General features: G+C 51.3%; 1 protein-coding gene across 1 annotated transcript in view; it reads left to right on the top strand.

Moving 5' to 3' along the window:
* Nucleotides 1–15,765, top strand: part of LOC144773298 (uncharacterized) — a 247,026-nt gene extending 231,261 nt beyond the window's left edge. The window contains exons 20-21 of the mRNA XM_078658242.1: nt 12,789–12,879; nt 14,862–15,765. Of these exons, the coding sequence (XP_078514368.1) occupies nt 12,789–12,879; nt 14,862–15,235 (465 nt within the window). The 3' untranslated portion in view covers nt 15,236–15,765. The remainder of the gene's footprint in view (nt 1–12,788; nt 12,880–14,861) is intronic.
* The last annotated feature ends 357 nt before the right edge of the window (nt 15,766–16,122 follow it).

Genomic DNA, 16,122 nt, shown 5'->3' with positions numbered 1-16,122 from the left:
CCAGTTTGAGGGCTTGGGTGGAAGCACGCAATGAGGAGGGAACGGTGGAAGAGGAGGAATCAGACAGAGGTACTGTCATTGATAGGACTGCGGAATGTTCCCCGGGGGTGGGTGAGATGTCAATCAGCCCCAAGGCAACCTCACGGGAGGGCAGCAGTGTGTCATCGAGAGGGTTGTCAGAAACCGAGTTAGCTGACAGGAGAGAGGATAGACTGTTAAGGTGGGAAATAGCAAAAATGGAGTTGGAAGAAAAGAGGGAGGGGAGGAGGTTAGAACAGGAGAAGGAAGAGCGGAGAATGGCTCATGAATTCAAACTAAAAGAGTTAGAACTCCAGGCCCTGCAACGGGGACTCTTTCCAATTCCAAATGGTGGCAGCGAAACCAGAGAACCAACCAGGGAGTCCAGACCCTACCTGCCTAAGGATATAATTGCCAGCTATAGTCAGGGAGATGACATAGCCAAGTGGCTGGCAGCCTATGAGGTCTCCTTAAGAGCCCATGGGATCCAGGAGAAGCACTGGGGGGGTGGGTTGTATAAGTACATGCCTCCTACTGGTCGGGACACCTTGCTGGCCTTGGAATCAGAGGAGCAGACCAACTACCCCACCATGAAGCTAGCATTGGTCAGGAAGTTTGGGCTTACCCCGGAAAGGTATCGCCAGAAGTTCAGGGGGAGCCACAAGTTAAGCACCCAGAACTGGGTGGACTTCCTTGATTATGCAAGAAAGGCATTGGAGGGCTGGGTAAAGGGCAGTGAGGTGAGGGATTATGAGGGGTTGTATGATCTATTTTTGAAAGAGCACCTCCTCGAGAAATGCTTTCCCGAGCTGCGCCAACACCTGGTGGACAGCAAGCTGACCAATCCCCGGAAGCTTGCAGAGGAGGCGGACATCTGGGCAAGTACCCGGGTGTCCTCAAAGGGGACTGGAGGGGATACCTAAAAGGCCGGACAGGGCGCCTCCCAGAAGAAGGAGGGGGGAGATAAAAAGCGGGAGTTCTCTAAAGGTCCCCAAAACAATTTCCAGGGAAAGGGAACAGGTTTCACCCCAAAGGCAAACCCGCCCAGAAACCCTAATCCTGGCCAAAGCCCGCAGCCAAGGGTTCTCCACTGCTTTGAGTGTGGTGGTGTTGGACATTATAAGGGAGATGTCAGATGTCCAAAGAGACCACCCCCTCCCACCGGAGGAAAACCACCGGGAGTAGCTAGTGTAGCGCTCGGGAGGAGTTGCCCTTAGATAAGGGGGGTGAGTGGGCAGGTGTCACCTTAGTGTCCCTGGGAGAACGGGAGATGGATCCTAAGATCCAGGTGCCCCCAAATACTGTTAAGTATGGGCAATGGATCACCATCAATGGCCAGAGAGAGGAGGCTCTGAGAGATACAGGAGCCAGTATGACTATGGTGAGAAGTCAACTGGTGTCTCCAGAGCAGGTGGTTCCCAATGTACTCCACCCCGCCGCGATGGCTGACGGCAGAATGGGCCACTATCCCGTGGCTGAGGTTCCCTTTGAGTGGGAAGGGGTTGCAGGTTCACTTCGAGTTGCCGTAAGCCCTGCCGTGCCAGTTGATTGTCTGCTGGGGAATGATATGGAGCACAACGCTTGGAGAGAGGTGGAATACCGGACGCATTCTGCAATGCTGGGTACACCTGACTGGGCCTGTGTGAGCACAAGGTCTGCGACTACCCCGAGAGGGAGTTCGCTTGGGTTGGAGCCTGGAACAATGGCCCAACCCGCTGCCAAAAAGGGACAGACCCGAAGACAGGAAGAGCCTGCTTTGGCTTCCGCACCCCATGTGACAGATCGGCCGCCTGCGGTGGTGGACCAGGAGTCCATGGAGGGGGAAGTAGACTCTCTGGAGGATTTACCCATCCCTGCTGAGTGGCATGTGGAGGGAGGACCTACCAGGGAGGAATTCTGTAAGGGGCAGAGGGAGTGCCCTACCCTTGAGGGACTGAGGCGTCAGGCTGAAGCCCAGGCAGCAGGTGATGTTACGGGACAATACCATATTTACTGGGAGGATGGACTCCTCTATAGTGAACCCAAGGTACCCTTACCTGGTTCATCAAGGGCCTTGGTAGTCCCGCAACAATACCGAGCCTTTCTGCTGGAATTGGCTCATGCTATACCCTTGGCAGGACACTTAGGTCAGGACAAGACCTTTGCTCGGCTTGTCCTCCACTTTTACTGGCCTCAGATGAAAGTGGCGTCCAACACCTACTGTCGGACATGTGTATCCTGCCAGGCCAGTGGGAAAACAGGGGTGAAGCTGAAAGCTCCCCTGGAACCACTTCCAGTCGTTAGCACCCCCTTTGAAAGGGTGGGTATCGACATTGTAGGGCCTTTAGATCCACCAACAACAGCTGGTCACAGGTTCATCCTGGTTCTGGTGGATCATGCCACACGGTACCCAGAGGCAATTCCTCTGAGGACAGTCACTGCACCTGTGGTGGCTAGGGCCCTAATGGGGATCTTTACCCGAGTGGGATTCCCCAAAGAAGTTGTGTCTGACAGGGGGACCAACTTTATGTCAGCTTACATGCGGGCGATGTGGAAGGAGTGTGGAGTGACTTACCGGTTCACCACTCCTTATCACCCCCAGTCAAATGGACTGGTGGAAAGGTTCAACAAGACCTTGAAGGGCATGATCAGAAGTCTGCCTGAAAGCCTGCGGAGGAAATGGGACGTCCTCCTACCCTGTTTGCTATTCTCCTACAGGGAAGTGCCACAGAAGGGAGTGGGCTTCAGCCCCTTCGAACTTCTGTATGGGCACCCTGTACGCGGTCCTCTCAGCCTGGTGAAGGATGGTTGGGAAAAGTCTCCCAGGAAACCCCCCCAGGATGTGGTGAGCTACATGCTGGCCTTCAGGAGCCAAATGGCGAAGTTGTGGAAGCAAGCTTCTGACAACTTGGAGGCCAGCCAGGCAGTCATGAAAGAGTGGTATGACCACAATGCTCACCAGGTGGAATTGGAGCCTGGCCAGAAAGTGTGGGTGATGGAGCCTGGAGAGCTTAGTGCCCTTCAGGATCGCTGGACAGGCCCATTTGAAGTGTTGGAAAAGAAGGGTAAGGCCACATACCTGGTGGACCTTAAGACCCCTCGACAGCCCCTACGGGTGCTGCATGCCAACCGACTCAAACCCCACCATGAGAGGCCCGAGGTCATCTTAATGATGGTGACTGATGGTGGAGAGGAAGCGGAAAGCGAACCTCTCCCAGACTTGTTCTCGTCTCAAGAGAAGGATGGGTCAGTGGAGGGAGTGATTCTCTCTCCCACTCTAACCTTTAAACAGCGGGAGGACTGCCGCCAGATACTGGAGCAGTACTCTACGTTGTTCTCCCTTGTCCCGGGAAGGACTCACCTGTGTACTCATGATGTGGACACAGGGGACAGCCCACCAGTGAAGTCAAAGACCTACCGGCTGTCCGACAAGGTGAAGGCTAGCATCCATGGAGAGGTTGCCAAGATGCTAGAGCTAGGAGTTATAGAACCTTCCAGCAGCCCTTGGTCCAGCCCGGTGGTGCTAGTGCCAAAAGCCGCTCCACCAGGCACCACACCAGAACTGAGGTTCTGTGTGGATTACCGGGGACTGAACTCAGTTACAAAGACTGATGCTCATCCGATCCCTAGGGCGGATGAATTAATTGACCGGCTAGGAGCTGCCCAATACCTAAGTACCTTTGACCTCACTTCAGGGTACTGGCAGATCTCCTTGACAGATGGAGCAAAGGAAAGGTCAGCCTTCTCCACGCCTGAGGGACACTTCCAATTTTGTGTGATGCCCTTTGGGCTCAAAAATGCCCCTGCCACATTTCAGCGGCTGGTGAATCAGGTCCTCTCTGGAATGGAGAGTTTCTCCGCTGCCTACCTGGATGACATTGCTGTCTTCAGTAGCAGTTGGGAGGACCATTTGCAACATTTGCAAGCAGTTCTCCAGGCCCTGAAACAAGCTGGATTGACAATCAAGGCCAGCAAATGCCAGATTGGGCAGGGGTCGGTTGTGTACCTTGGACACTTGGTGGGTAGGGGGACAATGCAGCCCCTGCAGGCAAAGATTGAGGCAATCATGGCCTGGGAACCCCCCAAGACACAGACTGAGGTCCGAGCTTTCCTGGGCCTCACAGGTTACTACCGTCGCTTTGTGAAGGGGTATGGCACTATTGTAGCGCCCCTCACAGAGCTCACCTCCAAGAAACAACCTCGACGGGTAGTTTGGACGAACGCTTGTCAGCAAGCTTTTGAGAAACTGAAGCAGGCAATGTGTGCAGCACCGGTCCTGAGGGCCCCAGACTTCTCCAAGGAGTTCATTGTCCAGACAGATGCATCAGAACATGGCATTGGGGCAGTGTTATCGCAACTGAATGAAGAGGGCCTGGATCAGCCTGTAGTCTTCTTATCCAGGAGACTGCTTCCCCGGGAACAGAAGTGGAGTGCAATTGAGAGGGAAGCTTTCGCGGTGGTGTGGGCTCTGAAGAAGCTGCGGCCATACCTGTTTGGCTCGCACTTCCTGGTTCAGACTGACCACCGACCCCTTCGTTGGCTAATGCAGATGAAGGGGGAGAATCCCAAGCTGTTGAGGTGGTCCATCTCCCTACAGGGAATGGACTTCCGGGTGGAACATCGACCTGGAGTGGACCACGCCAATGCAGACGGTCTTTCCAGGTATTTCCGCCTTAGTGATGAGGACTCCCAAGGGGTTGGGTAGCTCTCCCCACTTTCAGCTGGGGGGGGACGTGTGTTAGACCTGTCTGGCCTTTTGTGTAGTCCCTCTAATTTATTATTTATTTTGTCCCCTTTTTGCCCCTCATGACCTTATTAATTTTTGTGTCCACTAGATTTTTCAAGGTGTTGGTCTAGGGGATAGGTGCTCTTTCGCCCTCATAGTTCTTCACCTCAGGCCTAGAGGCCTTTCCGGACAGAAATTCCCTTGGAGTCACAAAATGGTGGCTACCAACTGTCACCACTGACAAACCTAGAACCTGTCCCATAGGAAAGAGCAGGGCATTCCAGAACCTTCTGGTCCCTTCTGGACCTCTGAGGGTCAGCCTATAAAAGGCAGAATCCTGGACAGCCATTTTGTCTTGCCAGAGAGGAACAGCTAGAGTGAAGGCTGAGGTCTGGTAGGGGTAGGGTCCTGAAGGGTGGTTTGCTCTACAAGGGTAGCCCTCTGTCTAGGTTCTCCACCTCCCATTCCGGTTGACCTAGCCGAGTTAGTTCGTCCTGCTGACCCTGGACAGTTAGGTGAAGGGGTTAATCCCAGTGGTCTGTGGAGCTGAGGAGGTCCCTACATTGGGAACCGAACTAGGAGATCGCCTGTGCCCCTATATCTGTCCAGTAAGGAGGGTTAGTGGACTATTGCTGAAGAAGAGATCTGGGGCTCCAACGTGAAGGAATCCCCTTTTACCCCCCCCCCCCCCTCTCTAGGGCGAGAAGTAAGCTCCTGCCCCGTATAGCGCTGAGACTCTCTTACCGGTGCCTGGACCTGTAGTGTGAAGCCAACCTCCCGACTTGTGAGGTAGAAGAGTGAGGAGACAGGATCCATTGGGCCTGAGCAATCTCTGTCTGTTTCTGCGGTGAGCGGGACCCCTGGGGCGCCAATCACGCTCCGTGTCAGCGCCACTGAAGGACAGAGAGAAGGGGGCAAGTTGTTCGTTACCCAGCGCCACTGCGCATATTCCCAACTGAGCTGGGTTGTCACCACAGGAGGGGCCTAGGACCGAGCAGGCCCGTTGCGGAGTCACTAATCGGTGTCAGGACGACTGAGCAGTTCCTGTGGCCGAGACACTTATCCTCCGCGCATGCGCGAATGCGCCATCGAGGAGGAACCGCCGACAGCCACTGGTGAGGAGAACCAAGGGGGAAGCGGCTCCGTCGAGAGGCTGGCTTGCCATTGAAGCGCCGAGGAGGAGATCCAAGGAGAGAAGCAGCTCCGTCGAGCGGCTGGTTCCCCGCATAAGTGCCTCGAGTTTCACCCAGAAGGGCCTCCGCTCCTCTGTGAGGGAGCGGGGAGGCCCGATTCTTGAAGGAGAGCGTCCCTTAAGTGAAGGGGTGTAACGGAAGACCGCGCCTGCAGGCTCACACCTCCAAGTAAGCTGGGAAGCCTAAGGGGTGGCGAAGGAGAGCTGGTTATGCTCCAGATCGTCTGACTCCTTTTCTACGAAGTGGTGCAGCCCTGGTTGATTCCTGTGTATAAAAAGGGGTAGAGGGACTGTTAACTAACCGCGCATTGTTAAGCCTACAGTTTAAAGAATCCTATGGTACTCTCAAGGGGTGAAAGGAAACGGAGGCCTTAACCAGTCTTTTGGAACGTTCTTTCCTAGCCTCTGGTGCCTGAAAACTTGAGACAGCTTGTCTTCGGAAAGGGTGGGGCTGCTGAGGAGACCGATAACCTGGGCTGGGGAAGGCAAATCTGTACCTGGCAATAGAGCAACTGTGGGAAGTGGTGGTTACCTGTTTAAGCCTTGATTACAAAAGAAGATTCAGAAAGGGGTTAAACAAAGTACAGTAAATGTTCATCTGGACTGTTGAAGTATGTAAATGTTTACCTGCTAGACGTGGTTAAGTGAAGAGGTTAAAGATGCTGGAATGTATTGAACTGTAAATTTTAAGACAAGAGAGCAAAGATTATTTTTTATAAACAAGCTCGTATTTTTCCAAACATTGGTGTAGCGTCATTTTTGAGTGTTATTGCGTTGGATTACTGTTGGGTGGCTTGCAACCTTTACACAAGTGCCTCTATTGATAGTGTCTTACCCTAGGCCAGGCTACCCTAGGTGACCTGACATATTTAGGTTCCAACATGCATGTACACAGGAATTCATTATTTACCATGACATAGTATGTCATGGTAAATAACGAATTCTTAAGGGCCGGTGGCACTGTTTTCAGTGCCACCTACATCACAAACTTGAGATTCGGTAAATTTACCGATTCGGTAATTTACAGAATCAGTAAATTTACCGATTCTGTAAATATACCGAATCGGTAAATTTAAGGCCCCCTACATCTCAATCTCCAAATACCGGTCTGTAACGGCCGAAATCGGCCGTTACCGACCGGTATTTGGTGACCTACAACTGGCTCTAAGTGAGAATGGCTCTTCCCAGCCATAAGCCCAGGGATACACATGCATTAAACCCACAGATACACCTTTGATGTATGTTAACCTGCCCCAACCTCTGCTTCTCCCTGCCCTGAAGTGGGAGCCTGTTGCCTGGAGGTACAAGCCCTCCGCCCCTGAACTCTCACTGATATCAGCTGTCTGAAGCTGCAACTTAATACGTTACATTTGTTTGCCTGGGCCTGTTAAAAGTAAAATGTATTCCTTTATTCGATGTCTGGGTGAACTTGAGGTGGGTGGGGGGAACTAATATCTGCCTTTGCAGTACCAGACTTATTGTTTTAACCAATTTATGTTACACATGCTGCAGAAACTGGTGTTTCAGATCTCTGACTCGGCACCTGTATACCTGTATATATTTGCCAATCATGCCACGTATTTGAGCGTGCCGTCACCCTGAGAGGTCTGTTGGCTCTGAATAACAGATGTCTGTTGATACTTGACTTAATGTCAGTCATATTATCGACCTGAGAGGGCTGAAAGGCTAGGTGAGCATGCTGGGAGCTGCGCCTGAACTGGCGGCTACTAATGTTACTCGCGCCTGCATATACTGTGCTCCGAACAGGGGACACTTGCTCTATAGTCCCCTGGATTCTTGCCTGGCATTCCTTAATGCCCAGATAATTAAAGCGATACTGGATCTACTTGGTCATAATGACCCGAAAGACCCATTAAACCCGCAGAGACAAGATGAGGGATGCTAACCTGCCCCCAACTCTGCGGAAACAACATGTGCGAGCTTGCAACAAACCTCTGCAAAAGCTTGCCAACCAACAAACCCTCTCCAGAACCAGGCGGTCATGCAACCAATCCTAGGCCTGCTACTAACCAGGTTAAGATTATGAATGGTATCGAAGGACCCATCTCTCGACGCATGCATGTAACACTTTCCACTGCATCACCTAAGTCAGTAAAACCAATGCAGGGTAGCATGTGAAGCTGAGCCCACGCAGAAATCGCCTGCCTGTCCAAGCAGCCCAAGCATTCATCGCTCCACAATCCATCCAAACTGTTGATGATAACCCTAGATTGTTGCGCGGTTCGCCCCACCCAGCTTAAACCAGCTGGACATGACCCAGTTTCAATCAGCGTATTATTAGTCAAGGGCATATCAGCGGTAGATTAATCCTCCCTTCAGATTGAAAACAAGGTATTGATTAACAAGCATGCTCACCTATTGCAGGAACCTTCCACATTTGACTGGCCCAAGGTGTACCTTAAGGGGTAGTTATCTTGCACCGTTATCCAATGTACCACCTGCACACTTGAAAGTACTTATTAAAGCCATCCGCTGTGCTACTGGTTCGGCCAGAAACCAGACGCTCCCTTGACATTGGATTAAAATTATAGTATGACACCTGAGCTAGGTGATGATACTGTGCAAGCTCTATCCTAAGTTTCTTTGACATACATCACAGTCTCAAAAAACCCCACCACATTACAACTTAATTGAAGTGTTACCCCAGAGGGCTCATGCTGCACAATCTATCAGTGCGCTCCACTTGAGCACCAGTTGCAATACAGATTGACCCATTAATTTGTCATGCACGGGGAGATTGAGTGATTTGCCCAGAATCACAGGATGTTGGGTGTTCCTGCTGCGACTCAAACCTGGTTCCCCAGCGAGGCACTAACCCAGCCCAACCCTGCTTGGCTCCCGCCCAGCCAGAGCATGGGCCCCCATACATCCCGACGAATGCTGTGCCTTGCCAACATTGCTTCCAGTGTACCCACCTCACTGCCTGCAACAACACCTATGCACGCTGCTCGCCCCCAGCTCTGTGTGCTCGCCCCAAGCTCTGTGTGGTCCCTGCATCCAGCACCACGGAGTCCATGAAAATGCCTCAGTGGGCCGGACCCTCGGTACCCCCTGTTAATTGATATATTAAAAAGTTGCAGTAAAATAAATGTGGTATATCACACACAACACTCCTGGAAGTGAACATTGCGCTTTATAAATTAACTCATTCATTCATTCAACACAAGTGATACTTCTGAATGAGAGTGGGTACAAACTAGTCGCAATGCACTCTGGGTATATGAACAGCTGCAGTGGATAACACGGAAACAATGGCGACTCTAACTTCCCACCACGGCCTGTGCTAGGGTCGTTGTCTCTGTCACATCTGTGTTTTAGAAGCAAAATGTTATAATATTGCTAATCAATAGAAAGCACAACAGCATCATCTATCAAGCGCGAGCAAGAGCTGCAGCTGTCAGAAACTGTCCCGCCCTCGTCCATTTTTTTTTCTTTTTCCTTTTCCCGGTATTGTTGTGAGTAACCCTGGGCGGAGTTCGTGGAGTTGCACTAAGCCCAACTCCGCGAAGTGCAAAAAAAACTCTAACGCACTACGCGGAGGTTCATGAGCGGAGGAGTACGATACAAAAATTATGTTTGAGGTGATTGAACAGTGCCGGATGCTTGTCCGCACTGTGCAATCATTGTGAACGGCACCATGAACAGCGCAAGCGGTCCCTGCTTTCCTTTTCTGCCGCTCAAGTAGATTTTTTACTCGAGCGGCAGCTTTCTCAACATAAACTGGCAGTTTCTCAACGCGAGCGGGCCCGAGCATTCGCGACCACTCGCAATGAGAGACTTGACCCCCCGCGTTGAGAAATCTCGCCCGGAGGTTGATTTTCCACGCTCGTGCTCACCAACTTGATGTTGACGGTCACGAACGAGGAAAAATCTCACCGGGAGGTTGATTTTCCTCGCTCACGCTCGCCAACTTGACATTGACGAACGCGAGCAATAAAAAAAACTGCGCTCAGCATAGTGGAGCGGAGTTTTCTAAACTCCGCGAGCTCCTCGTAACGGCATGCGGAAAACTCTGCAAACTCCGCGAGAGGAGCGGACTTCACCGCCCAGGCTTAAAGATTATTAAAAAAACAATAAAACGTGTGCAATGGATGTTTAAATGTTTCTACAAAATACCCCACATTCTTTTTTGCCAAAGGATCAAAATGAAGTTAAGTGGAATTGCTGTCATGGTAAACACCAAATATGTGTTTAGTTTACAAAAAGAAATGTGTTCTAGGCACTGTATACGTGCTCGCTGCAGTGTTCATTGGAGGTTTCCCGTTCTACCTGTATGCTTTCAATAGTGTTGCTACGCTTGAATTTCCATTTAAAAGAGCAACATTCTGGAAATTGTAGTATTTACTTCGTTTGGATTAACATGCTTAATAATAATGATTTGTAAAGTGAAAGCGGGCTTGGATGTATGTCGTTCAGTGTACATGGAGTGGTCTGGCAACCCTACAACTGACACATGTTACTCCTAGAGAGAAAGAGGTCATACATTCCAGTACTATGTCTGAAAGTTTAAAGCAAAGAAGCCAAGGAAGGAATGGGCACACACAATGCACTTTGTTGTTACCAACGAGTGACTGTTCCAAAGACGTGCGGGGTGGGTGGCGGGATTGAAGTCTTTCTTCGTCTGATAGACTTGGTTTCTCTAAGGAGAAACCAAATTTGAATAGTCTCTGGCCCTCGGCTACTTCCACCACCGGGGCTGATTTCCTTTACAGAGTCGCTCAATCCTAAGTGAGCATGGAGTGTCTACGTCGCCAGCAACAAACAAGCATTTGGCTGATTATCCAACTCTTTGCTCTCTCGGTCCAGCCGACCCCTGTCTTGCCATGTGTGTCTATGATCTATGCTATTATGTGCTTGTGTGTTCTCTCTTGCTCTCACACCCCCTCTGAATCTGCACTGGCTTGTGTTCATGGGTAGCTCAATGCCTGGCGGTCTCTTGAAGTATGTGCCTGTTAACTCCGTGTCTACTGATCTCTATGCATGGGTGACTGTATTTCTATTGTCTCTATGCATGGGTTCCTGCATGTCTGTGGGCAGTGTGCAATGGTGTCTATATGCATGTTGGTCAGTCTGCATGGATGGCTGCATGTGTGGTGGCCTATGTGCCTGGGTAACTGCATGTCTAGCGGTATCCGTGCAGGGGACCTGTACGTCTATTGGCCTGTGTGCATATATGATCACGTCTGGTGGTCTGTGTGTATGGTTGTTAATATGCTTGTTAGTCCGTGTGCAGGCTCTGCTGCATTTTTGGTGGTTTGTGTGCATGGCTGGCTGAACATGCGCTGGTCAGTGTGCATGAGTGCATGCATGTCTGGTGTCTGTGTACAAGGTAGGCTACATGTATGGTGGCCTGTGTGCCTGAAAGGCTCTATACTGTACGTATAGTAACCTGCGTGTCTGGTGGTCTGTATAGATGTGTCTATATTCCTGGTAGCCTGTGCGCATGGTTGGTTGGATTTTCTACATGTTTGTGGTCTTTGTGCATGGGTTGGGTTGGTCTGTGTTCATAGATTGGCTGCATGTCTGTTTCACTAGGTGCATACAGATCTGTATGACTGAATGTCTGGTGGCCTGTATGGATGGGTGGCTATGTGCCTGTTGGTCTGTGTGCATGGTTGGCTACATGTGAGGTGTTCTGTGTGTATTTGGTGCATACAGATCTGTGTGATGGGATGTCTGGTGACCTGTATTGATGGGTGGCTATGTGGCTGTTGGTCTGTGAGCATGGTTGGCTGGATGTTCCACGTGTGTGTGGTCTATGTGCATGGGTTCCTGTACAATTGTTGGTCTGTGTTCACAGGTGACTATCTGTTTCTCTGGGTGCATACAGATCTGTATGACTGAATGTCTGGTGGCCTGTATGGATGGGTGGCTATGTGACTGTTGGTCTGTGTGCATGGTTGGCTACATGTGAGGTGTTCTGTGTGTATTTGGTGCATACAGATCTGTATGATGGGATGTCTGGTGACCTGTATTGATGGGTGGCTATGTGCCTGTTGGTCTGTGTGCATGGTTGGCTACATGTGAGGTGTTCTGTATGTATTTGGTGCATACAGATCTGTATGATGGGATGTCTGGTGACCTGTATTGATGGGTGGCTATGTGCCTGTTGGTCTGTGTGCATGGTTGGCTACATGTGAGGTGTTCTGTGTGTATTTGGTGCATACAGATCTGTATGATGGGATGTCTGGTGACCTGTATTGATGGGTGGCTATGTGCCTGTTGGTCTGTGTGCATGGTTGGCTACATGTGAGGTGTTCTGTGTGTATTTGGTGCATACAGATCTGTATGATGGGATGTCTGGTGACCTGTATTGATGGGTGGCTATGTGGCTGTTGGTCTGTGAGCATGGTTGGCTGGATGTTCCACGTGTGTGTGGTCTTTGTGCATGGGTTCCTGTACAATTGTTGGTCTGTGTTCACAGGTGACGGTCTGTTTCTCTGGGTGCATACAGATCTGTATGACTGAATGTCTGGTGGCCTGTATGGATGGGTGGCTATGTGACTGTTGGTCTGTGTGCATGGTTGGCTACATGTGAGGTGTTCTGTGTGTATTTGGTGCATATATGTTTGTGGTCTCTGTGTATGGCAGGCTGTATACCTACTGGTCTGTGTGCTTGGGTCACCTCTTATCTGTTCCGTTATCGGTTGCATGTCGATCTAGTGGTCTGTATACATGGTAGACTACATGTCTGGGTGTGCGTGGGCGCATGCTGGTGTGGGTGTCTGTAGTAAATAAGCCAGTTTACGTGTGTATGGATGCCTTTAAGTGTATTTCACTGCCTGTGTCCATGATGTGTCCTCTAACGAAAGCCAGATATATTGTCTTTTTCAACACTTTTTTTTATTTAAGGGGTTGTTGCTGATGGACGAATCGGAAACAAACGAAGAAGCAGGGATCCACAGTGCGCCGAAAAGCCATGGGCACGAGAACCTGGCGCTAGGTGAGATTGAGAATCCAGCATGGATGATGCGTGAGGTGGGGGCACGTATGAAAGGGCAGTGCGTGAAGGATGCCAGTCTAATAGTGGTGCCAAGGTAGGGGTACCAGAATGGGGCCGGAAGGGGCGTTGAGTTAACTCTGTCGATGTCCGGGATTGGTTCAAGGGGTGCCTTTCTACCACAAGCCGAAGTCCCGAGTCGCGCGGTGTACTCTGGACGCGTTGTATTAGGTGGCAGTGCCCGGAGGAGGGCAATCTAAAGGGGCTGCCAGTATTCCATGGCCCCCTTTCACAGAGGGCACCGGGGTATGTGGCAGAGAGAAGAATGGTGCCAGGACAGAAGCGGCCGTGTGCAGAATGAGGTGCACGAGGGGGGACCCGGCCTGTACAGAAGGGAGGGGAACCAGTTGGTGAGGCAAGTGTTCTACAGGGGTAACCGCTGTGTGAAGGGGCAGCGCGCGAAGGGTGCCATTGCTAGTGCGTGAGAGTAACCAGTGTAGAACGGTGCCAGTGTGCATATATGATCACGTCTGGTGGTCTGTGTGTATGGTTGTTAATATGCTTGTTAGTCCGTGTGCAGGCTCTGCTGCATTTTTGGTGGTTTGTGTGCATGGCTGGCTGAACATGCGCTGGTCAGTGTGCATGAGTGCATGCATGTCTGGTGTCTGTGTACAAGGTAGGCTACATGTATGGTGGCCTGTGTGCCTGAAAGGCTCTATACTGTACGTATAGTAACCTGCGTGTCTGGTGGTCTGTATAGATGTGTCTATATTCCTGGTAGCCTGTGCGCATGGTTGGTTGGATTTTCTACATGTTTGTGGTCTTTGTGCATGGGTTGGGTTGGTCTGTGCGTGAGAGTAACCAGTGTAGAACGGTGCCAGTGTGTGAGGCCCCCAATGTGGGAGGTGCCAGTGCTCGGGTACAGTCCAGTGTAAGAGGGTGCCTGTGTGCGAAAGGCACACCGCTCGACACCAGCCGCGAGGAGTGACGGAATGCGGCCAGTGAAGGGCGGGCTTATCTCCTCAGCAAGCCTTCCTTTCTCTGTTTTCAGTTGGTCGCCGTTGCTAGGAGGGGTCAGGTTAGGTATCCTGGGTACCACAGGGCGAGGCTGGGTGACTCACGGCCTCCAGTGCGTGTTGGACCTTATCCCGGCTGGGTGGCACCGGGCGGAGGGTATCGACGGGTGAGAAACGAGCTCTTAATGTGCTCTCTACACCTACACGCCGCCTCTCCCTGTTTGACACGAGAGAGCCCACCCACGGCTGGGCAGGGGGTGCCTTTAAGGGCGGTGCCAGTTAGATCCGCGCAGGGGGCAGTGCACCAGCGTCTGTGGTGCTCCAGCTGGGGGTCACTGCTCCAGCTGGGGGTCACTGCTCCGGGGCAGTGCGCTGCCCTTAGAATTTGCTAAGGGGCGGGATATAGGGCTAAGACTGCTGAGCTATTAACAATGTATAAAAATTGGGACATTCGTCTTTAAAAGGTTTAAAGTCATTAATATGGTAAAAATTACAATGGTTGCAGCTTTCTAACCCACACGGCGAGTGGTCTTTAGTGTAGCAAGCGGTATGTAAGAATACCCAACTCTTATGTTTCCTTTTTGGTTTCTCATTGATTCATGTGACTATTTCTTGTTATATTGTATTTTGTACCATGACTTATCTCTCCCTTAAAAAACTCATTTTTTGAACTCAAATAAGTAAGAATCGTCTTGCGGGGCCCACATGTTGCACTTCTCTCCCTGTCCCATCACTGTCTGCTGAGGCTGTGGACTGTGAGTGCCTGATGCGCGGGGGCTTGAACTGCGAGTGTTTCTTGATTACAGAACCCACAATGTTTGCACGGCCTGGGCCTGGCCTTCTGCACACTAGCAGTCACTTTTGTTAAGCCCCAAGCACATATGATGCCTGTGTTGTGAGACCTCGCCTGTGTGTGCAGCCCGTGCCAGCAGGGCAGGGTGTTGACGCCTGTCACCTTTCTGCTTCCAGGGCGCCTCATTTCCGGCCTGCGACTGTGGCTTCAGAGGACCCTGCGCCACAGCAGCGCCCTGGCCCCCTGCGGCCTGGGGGAGGTCGTCGAGAGGAGAATGCAGGCGGTCTCCGCCGGAGAGACAGTCGAGGATTGCGTGAGCGCGCTGAAGGCCGTGCAGGTGATGTGCCAGGCAGTGATGGAGACCACGTGCCAGGATCTGCTGTCCCTCTGCCCTGAGATCCGGGCCGCTGTAAAGCGACCGCAGCCTGGGGGCCCCCACGGGCAGACATTGGTGATCCAAAGGCCTCCACCTGCTGAGACTCAACCTGGGGGTCAGGGGAGGAGCAGGGGTGCGCCCCCATCGCTGTGTGGAGCCCTGGAGGGCTGGTGAGGAGAACGGCCTGGCCCACAACATGGACATCATTGTAGCCCGCAGTATGATACTATGAGAGTCCAGCAGGGCACTCCCTGGAAGGCCAGTCAATGGTGCACGTCTTAAGACCGGCCGAGCAGAAACTGTGGCTGGGTCACAGTATCTGGGACATGTCTGAGGGACGGGCTAATGTGGTTCATGAGGTGGACCCTGAGGAGGTTCATAGTATATGGGGCATGTCTGAGCGACAGGTTGAGCAGGCTCTATGGGGGCACTATTGAAGCATGTCTAGTGGGACAGGCCCAGCAGATACTCTGGTGGGTCATTCTTTGGAGCATGTCTGTTGGAAGAGACTAAGCATACACTGGGTGGGTTAGCAAGTGTGAAGAAGTGAGACTTTAAACATGGTTCCTGAAACATTTGGCTTTTATTCTGAGTTTTTTATTTTTTTTAAACAAGATGCTGTACAGTACCGACTATACGCACTACAGAATATCAATTCTCACCCAAAGTTGCCTCAGCTTCAATATTCACCCAAATATACAGGTTTGGAGGTACCATTCTGTCCCATCCTTTTTCAAGAACGAGCAGTGATGTGGCCTTTCCAGCATTTTTCATCATGGCTGTGATGAATTTCACTCTAATGTCCCAATCCCCAGTGGCAGCCAGCCCCACAGATTTATTTCATGCGCCTAGATCTTTTGAAGATTCCACAGCTCACATCTGATTCTTGTAAATAGTTAAATAAGTTTGAATTGTAGTTTGCATGCATTAGTTACCATGGGGAGTACACTGGCGACGAGGCGCTCCTTCTCTACTGGTGCTGTTGTTCACCTACCACTCCCGACCTACAGCTCATACCTGTGTTTTCTTTAGATGATCTTCTGTGAAGCTGCGCCCAAGCT

The sequence above is a fragment of the Lissotriton helveticus genome, chromosome 1_1 (genome assembly GCF_964261635.1).
Source record: "Lissotriton helveticus chromosome 1_1, aLisHel1.1, whole genome shotgun sequence".
In the NCBI taxonomy this organism is placed as follows: domain Eukaryota; kingdom Metazoa; phylum Chordata; class Amphibia; order Caudata; family Salamandridae; genus Lissotriton; species Lissotriton helveticus.
The sequence above is the reverse complement of the archived record's forward strand: the minus strand, read 5'-3'. Positions and strand labels throughout refer to the sequence as shown.